Source organism: Rhipicephalus microplus, chromosome 9 (genome assembly GCF_043290135.1).
Source record: "Rhipicephalus microplus isolate Deutch F79 chromosome 9, USDA_Rmic, whole genome shotgun sequence".
Taxonomy (NCBI): Eukaryota; Metazoa; Arthropoda; class Arachnida; order Ixodida; family Ixodidae; genus Rhipicephalus; species Rhipicephalus microplus.
In genome coordinates, this window is record NC_134708.1 from 17,368,701 (window position 1) to 17,377,256 (window position 8,556).

An 8,556-nucleotide genomic window follows, 5' to 3' on the forward strand; every position below is an offset into this window, starting at 1 on the left:
GGCAGTGAATTTGCGAGGCATTAAGTTGTGATGATGAAGTCAATTAATGATCACTCAAAGAAGCATTTCATTATTTAAATTATCTCATCCAGTATGGATTATGACACTAATGTAGTGGCTCGTCATTAAAGGCAAAGCACTATGTGGGAGAGACAGCTGGGGTTGGCTTGTGTTGTGAAACGGAGAAACTGCAGCACCACTCGAGGCTTTGGAATCCACGCCGTTTGGAAAAATTATTGTATCAGCAAGCTCATTTCACAGTAGTGGACTGATTAAGTTATCTCCCTTGGAATGTTTACTGGCCCTATAACTTAAAATTTAGAAATTATGTTAATATTGCTCTGTGATGAGAAGTTTTGTTTGTATTGTTTCAAGTTATGTTTATACTGTCATCTGATAAGCTTTGGATACTAGTATCTTGAAATTTCTAGACATCATCTATCATTGTCAGCATTAACTGTGTTGCTATCTGGCACCTGCAATCTCCTTTGTACACAGAATAAAGCGTTCATCTAGGCTGAAAGCTGCTTTGCATATTTAAAGCTCAGTTTGTCAATTATGCACCGCCATGAAACATTGTATATTTTATTCTACGCATCCAAAAGCTGCCAGTTGCACTCTTTGAGTCATCATAATATTTCACACAATGGTCGTCAAGTGTTCAATAGAAAACACTGATACAGTAATATACATGCAGAAATGACCAATGATATATATGTGGGCAGTGTGTTCAAAAAAAACAAGTACCGTTAAAATGACAGTAATGCATCTTGAAGATCCAATAAATGAACAAAAGACTAAAAAACCTAAAGACTAATATATGCCATAAAAATGACCAATCAAACCTATTCAAAAGCTGGTAGCACTGGTAAGACTGTGTATCAGTCTGATATGAGACTGGTAGCACTGGTAAGAAAATGTATCAGACTGATATGAATGTCTATAAGAACTGGTAAGACTTTGTATCAGTCTGGTACAAGACTGGTACAACTTATAGGAAACTGTATCAGACTGATACAGACCTCTATCAGAATTTTTGCTAGGGATAGTTATGTTTCCCGACACTAGATGGCCACACGTCTTCTGTGCTGTGCCATATTTGTCTCAGCTTTAAAGGGCCAGTAAGCAGGCTCCCACTTTTTTTCTGCACCCATCAAACAAGCTCGCCAATTCGTACAGTAGACCGCAGTGATCACATTTTCCGAATATTACAGCGCTGCGTGCCGCGCAGACCCTCCATTTTGAAAAAAAATTGTCACGCCTATTTCCTTTGCCTGACCAATACCCCTCGTACGTGCAGTGACGAAATCTTGCCCGTGGGCAACTTTACGCACCACTGAGCTCGCCAATTCGTCCTTTGCCCGGCGAAACGATGCCTTAGTCTTGCGGTGGTGCAATTTCTGCTGCGCTTTCCGCATTTTCATTTTCCTGTGCTGCCCGCTGCTAGTTTACAGAGCTCGAGAGTACCGGGACAAGCGGTATTGCCAGAACAAAAGCCTCCAAAATGAAGTGCCATGCTATTGTATCGTTAGGGGAAGGGTAGTTGCCCTAGGAAAAGTGCTCCTCAAACCGCTGTTCCTCCCCAAGCCACTACGTCGGAGATGCCCTGCTCTAGCGTTGGCTGTGCGGCATGACGTATCGCCAACTTCATGTCACGTTGTTGAAGTGGGTGTAGTCATGACAACGGGCTATGCCTTTTCCCTTCCTATGGTGGAGAAAGGTGGTGAGGCCACGTGAAAATTTGAAACCAGCTGAAACGGGTGTTCTAACCCCTATCTCTTCTTTATTGTAGCATGTATTCACGAAATTGTGGCAGCAATGTGTTCACATAGCTAAACTGCGCATATTTCTTTTTACAGCCATTTTTTGACCTCAGGGTTGATAACTGGCCCTTTAAATGTATTGCCATCTTTGATTGTATTGCAATGCGGTGAAAGCATCATCGAGCCATCTTTTTATGCAGTTAGTCATATAAAGGAACTCCATTGAACTAAAGTAATGTTGTCATTTTGTTACAGTCTACAAACAGTCTACAAACAGTCTACAAACAGTCTACAAATTGAGCGAAATGTGCTCACTTGAATTTCGTACAACTGTATTTTTTTTCTACAGTAGGAAAAGGGTCAAAAAGGCCAGGATACGGTCACCCCGCAATTCAGTTTTCAGCTAACAATAGAAGTAGAAGATATTGTCCCTGCACGCATACGCAAAATGGACTGTAAGAAAATATTTCAGTGCAAAGTAAGCCCTAGCAGTTGCTTGTTGTGAACCTTGCCTACCACCAGTGACCACCATTTGGCCATGGTGTGAGCGACGTCACATGCTGCATGGAGTAGAGCCATCATGTCTTACCATCGTTTCAGCCTCTGCAAGTGGTTCAATTTCGATGCAAAGCTTGAGAAAGATGAAATAGCTCGATTGCATGAGCAGCTGGCCACAGAAGAAGATCGTTTGCCGGAATGCAAATGCTCGCAAAGCAAGCAGCTTGTGAGAGCACCAGTGTTGCCCGACTCTGTCTGCTCGCGTGTTTGCAAAAATATCACTTATAAATTTAGTGCTCGACCAAATGCACTCAAGTTTTCCTACCTTGTTTGTAAACGCACATGACACATTGTGATCAAAAACTGTGTGTTATGGCCAGTTTAACAACCAATGTGAAAGAATGGGTCACAACTAATGTGAAAGAAAGAAGGAGAAAGAAAGAAAGGAGGCAACTTACTTGGCGACCTGGGTTGATGACCTAAAGCTGACAAATGCACTGTGACGTTTGATATACCGTCGAACTTACGTAAAACGAATTATTGTGTATATCAAACAGTTCTGGTACCCTCCTGAATATATTTTTTTATGTATAAATCATTTCAAGTATCTAATTACCTATATCTAACTTTTGGGATCCCGTTTAGATTTGATATATCTGGGCTCGATAGTACCGTATCTGAATCAGTCATCAGTTCCAGGCCGTACATTTTAGCAAAATGGCTCCATGTTGCAAAGCAAAATTTTGATGGCACAATAGTATATTGAAATACGCATTTCCCAGCGGCTAAGTTGTCATACCTTCAAAACCCATTGAAAGCATGTCACTCATACTCTACTGTATGGATGGGAAGCCTTCAGACCTGCTCTTAGCGCTCGGTCTTGTTTCTGCGTCCTACTTGCAGGATTAACTACAGTTCACTGAAGAACACGATTTCTTTCACTCTCTGTGACTGTAGGCCGTCGCTTCAGCTGACTCTGGTGGAATCGGCGTGGAGCGAGATTTTCACCCTGGGGCTGCTCCAGTGTGCAGAGCAGATGCAACTCTCCACACTGCTGTCGACAGTGTTGTCCCACTTGAATGCAAAGGGCGGCCCAGGCAGCGACATCATGGGCAGCGCTCAGCGTGCCCAGGTGTCCGAGCACGTGACTGCTCTACAGCGGCTCCTCTCAGCAACGCAGAGGTTGCAACCTGATGACCAGGAATATGCCTTGCTGAAATCGTTGGTGCTTTTCTGCCCTGGTGAGTGAATTGGCCAATTGCTGTGCCCATAGTGTTCGATTCCGGTACGATGGAGAATCGTCGTGAGGAAGCTGCATCCAGCATGTTCCATAATTCCCACTGGCATGAATTATGAAGAACTGTCTGCGAATGTGTCAGATTTTTCCGACATACCCCCAAGGGGCTCAAACTGCATTCCAAGAAATCGAAAAGTGTACCAGCTGCTTTGTGCATGCTCAAGTAATTGTCATAATTCATATTAATTAGGCATATAACTATTTTACTGTGAGTAATGTTCTATTTTTGCACAACAAGGATGAAATCGGGGGGACTCAAAATGCATGCACGGTTGGTTTTAGTTGTACTCTTTTAGAGCAAAGAAAAAAAGATACTTTTGACATTGGTCCTAGAATACGGCATGTCTCATGACTCGTCAAACTTCATAGTGCTCTTGCCAAAGTAATTAAGGGACCGATTCTCGCAATGACCACTTAATGGATATGTCCACTTCGTCGGAGCATGCTCAGTTATGGAAGAAAAAAAAATCTCGGCGAGTTGTGACATTATAATGCTCATGACCACGTCGATGCACCGAACCAGCCAGCATATTCTCAGCATAAAGAGAAAGAAAGTGAACTAAATGTAGCATAACAGGACAGTAAACAAATTTGACAAGTCTGAACCTGCGCGTCAACGTGCTGACAAGTTTGAGGAACGATGCAGGGAATGCGTACAAGTCTGTCAGGCAAGCAGCCGCGTCGCACCTAATTCTAAGGCTGGCATGATCAGAGCTCATGCATGGCCTCCGAGATGTGCATCCAAAAGCAGATCTTCGAGGGCAGCATGTGTTGTGGCAAAACGCATTCCGTCTTTCTCATTTGTGTCGAGAGTTGTGCAAGTTGCACGGCGTCAAAATGACGAAGAAGAAATATCAAAAAGGGGCGATACGCTGCTCGCAGAACTCCAGCCAATCAGTGGAAGCCCAAGGGGACAGCGTGAGAATAGCTCCCCTGCTATGGTCATACCGAGCACAATAATGTCAAGTTATGACTCATTGGATGTGCAGAAGGTTCAATTTATCCTATGTGCAATGCATGTTGCTCTTTTTCAATCATCAGTCTAAAGAAGTGGCAGAAACAAGTTGTGTTCGCATATGTGGACGTTGCACATCAAGGGGATAACCAGTGGACGTCACCAGAGGGCATGATGCCATCTGGTAAAGAAGAGTGCTCCATACTCGCCACATTGGCTACGAGTGGCAATGGCTTACACTCCTGGGGATTACACATGCAGAAAGACCCAAATAGAAACACCCAAAGCGTACAGGGAAGTGCATTCCGTCGTAGCTCGTTTGGTAGAGCATTGAACACGTTATGTATTTGCATGTTGTGGGTTCAAATCTCACCCGCAGAAACGGGGCTTTTTCATCCACTTCAACTTCTTTCAATTTATGCACAATACTTACTACAACTACAGGTAATGTCCCGTACGCTCTCCTGAAATTGTCTCTTGTATTCATTTGGTTGTGTATGATCGAGAGAAGAGCCCCTCGAAAAATATTACCCTTCTTATGTTCCATTACATGTGCTACTCATTAAGAGAATACACAGACGTCGGTCAAGAAAGGTCTGCAATGGGGTCAGTAGGAAAGGAATACAAGTGTGATGTTTCCAGTGAAGTTCTCAGTTTTAACAGTTTCTCGCAAGGCTTAAGATGCTTGTACATGTCACACAAACCATGCAGAGGCGTACTGCTTGGTGCTGTCACAGCTTTAGTCTAACTTGGTTACTACGAACAGGCTTATACTTCAAGTGCAGTTCAGTATATCATGCAACTCAATATACTCATTAGCCCATGACATACTTGACATGACAAGAATTTTGTTATTCATGCATTGTATATGAACTTGCTATCTGCTGTGGAGTCGAGAAGTATGCGAGGCACTATTTTTACGAAAAAGGAACTTTGCATTATATGCAGTACTTTATGTCTCCGTTTCCCTGGGTCACTGATGTCTGGTCTTCGCTGTATCCTTATGTGTCAGTGCTGTATTGTAAGATATTCATGTGCACAGACCCAAAATGCCCATACTATTGATTATGGCTCCTTCAATGCACAATGTACCCTCAACGTTTGTTTTCCTCATCTATTGTCAGCACTTTGTTGGTGCACTACATGCAACACAACGGTGTTCTGAGGTCTCGGGCCACACTTTCATACGATAAAAGGGTGCCCGCTGTTCACTATATTCGTTCTCCTATTGTGGCGCAAGCAATTATAGATGCTCCTAGCTATCTTTCAGACTATCGTGTCCAGCACTGGTGCAAGTTGTTCAAAAACCCCGGTTAAAACGAAAACATACATAGCAGTTATGGAATGAGTAAAGCTAAGGGTTGTATATGATCGAATGGAAAATAAAAGGGCCCTGAAACACTTTTTCAAGTAACCATGAAATAAATTCACTGGGAGAGCTTATTGCCTTACGAACTCAACACCACAAAAATTTTATGAATCCGTCCAGTGCGAGTGGAGTTACGAAGATTTATCGCATGCTGCAATTGCATTCCCTTCTCTCGTCCCGACGAAAGCGCTGGAAGCTAATCAGAGAGGAATAGCAGGGGCAAACAAAAAACGTCACGTGCGTCTGGCGACATGAGCACTATTTTTTTAATGTTTTTTTTTTCTTAGAATACGCAGCTTTTTCAGTGTGATCGTGCACGCACGCATGTACAAGTCGCGGCCTTCCGCGGCGTTCTCTATAACGACCCAGTGCGCCATGTTCAAATCAGCCAATGGCCGATTGATGGGCTTGCTACGTGTGATTTTTGAGCATCTTCTGCCATTTGTCGAGAGAAGGGAAAGCAATTTTTAGCCAACTTTGATAATTTATTGTGAATTCCAGGCCGCGTGCTGCGATATAATATTTGGCTCGCGTGTTGTCGGAAGCCTCTACTACCAATTGGCAGTGTTTTCGGACCATGCTCGAAAAGTATTGCAGGGCCCCTTTAAGGTATGTCATAAGTTAAAGTTAGTCATATAATTAGCAAAACTTTGTGTGAACAGCTATTGCAACTCAGAAACTCATCGCTTGCGGCTCATCGTGGCACCTAACGGATGACATCTTAAGCATGCACTTTTTTTTATATGATGTGGCTTCAACAGTGCGCGAACCACAGTTAACTCAAGGAATAACCAAAGAATACACCAGGGCACACCAGGAACAGCTCCATTCTTGCTTAATTGATCAATATGTGGGGTTTAACGTCCTAAAACCACCATGATTATGAGAGATGCCGTTGTAGAGGGCTACGGAAACTTCCAACCACCTGGGGTTCTTTAGCATGCACCCAAATCTGAGTACACGGGCCTACAGCATTTTCGCCTCCACCGAAAATGCAGCCGGAATTCGATCCTGCGACATGCGGGTCAGTAGCTGAGTACCTTAGCCATTAGACCACCGCGGCGGGGCGGCTCCAATTTTTAATTTTGGAAGAGTTATTTTACATGGGTGAAGGTTCTTAAGGCCCACATTTTCAAAATAGAGAATGCTTGTTTCTCCTTATCTGCATTTGCTAGGTTCGTGTCTTCACTGTTACCAGTCCAGAATGTTTGAGGACTTGCACGACTCGGCAACCTTGTGGCAATGTGCAGACCGACCAGCACTGGGGCCAGAGTGGTGCGCGCGCCTGGAGCGGCTGCAGGAGCGCACCTGCCGGGAGCTTGAGTTACACTCGGGCGGCACTGGTGGCACATGGAGCGGGGGCCGTGCACACCGGCTGTTGTTGCAGCTGGCGCCCCTACGTGCCTTGCAACCCTCGCTGACCGAGGATCTCTTCTTTGCGGGTCTCATTGGCAGCGTGCGCATTGGGAGTATCTTGCCTTTCATCTTGCGCATGGACCCTCAGCAGCTCGAGCGAGGTGAGTCGGGTGAACGTTGCACTATGTTGGCTGTATATGTTATCTTTCTGCAGTACTGGAAGACTGCTCTTACTCTGGAATTCTGTTTTTTTTTTTTTTTTTGTCTTCTAATGTTTGGGCTGTGCATAGAGTTATCTCTTATTTGGCAGTGTGAAAGTCCCTGAAACAACTTTTGGGCTTCGTCCCGAAAATGACATTTACCCACCTCAGCTTACCCTTCGTGGCGTCAACCACTATAACGGTACAGCTATTTTGGTGCCTCCCAGCTTCGTGAAAATGCCACAATGGCGGTGTCGATAGCGGTGGGGATCATCGAAGAAACATTCCCCGATGAGATAGCAGATTGGCTTGATTTTTCGGGTGCTAGCGCAAATGGTGTGTGATGGTTTCAATTGACACCACTAGGGCCGAAAGGATTGAAACAATGTCCAAAGATTGCCAACAGTGCCACCTTCAAGGTTCGACACTTGTTGGCCGACGTTGCCGATTCTGATGGCCACTGTCGAACGTTGTTATCGAACCTATCAACATTGGCATGCGCAGGGTCCCCCTTTGAAGACGCACATTCTCGCAGCTTCCCCCCCCTTCCCTTCCATCTCCCACTTGGTAAAATCCAAAAGAAAACGTTTTGCAAGGAATGCAAAAATGAAAGTAAAGCAATTACGTGCTTCTGACAACATTCTGCTTTTGGTACCTGGCTTACGAGGGGTAAACATGGCAAGCGATTAACACTTGGACCTCATTATATGAAGTTGCATCGTACATTATAAAGGTATATTCCTGGCATTATACCTATTGCAAGAGTATTCTCTATTTAGTTCGTTATAACCAATGCAATGCGATAGCGTTAAAGAGCTCGTTTCGTGAAAATTCCGATAGCGGCGTCGTTGATTGCGAGTGAAAAGTCATCTTGTGCGTGACCAAAAATTTGAGAATGAGGCAAATAAAATAAGTAACAAAACTTGGGTAAGAGTGGCGATCAAACTCGGGGCATTCGCATGGCAAGTGGATGTTCTACCACATGGCCATGCATCTGCTTGTGAAAATATTGAAAATAACTTCCTATGCTTGGAAAATGCAGTGAAAGTAACTTTCATGCTTCACAAACACATGCGCCCTGTATACATGCTTCGCAATACATTATGAAATATTGTAGT

General features: G+C 44.1%; 1 protein-coding gene across 5 annotated transcripts in view; it reads left to right on the forward strand.

The window, feature by feature from the left end:
- Positions 1 to 8,556, forward strand: part of LOC119163533 (nuclear receptor subfamily 2 group C member 2-like) — a 46,679-nt gene that overhangs the window by 36,319 nt on the left and 1,804 nt on the right. For all 5 annotated transcript variants that reach the window (XM_075873210.1, XM_075873211.1, XM_075873209.1 and 2 more), the window contains 2 exons: positions 3,219 to 3,502; positions 7,133 to 7,399. In XM_075873210.1, the coding sequence (XP_075729325.1) occupies positions 3,219 to 3,502; positions 7,133 to 7,399 (551 nt within the window). The remainder of the gene's footprint in view (positions 1 to 3,218; positions 3,503 to 7,132; positions 7,400 to 8,556) is intronic.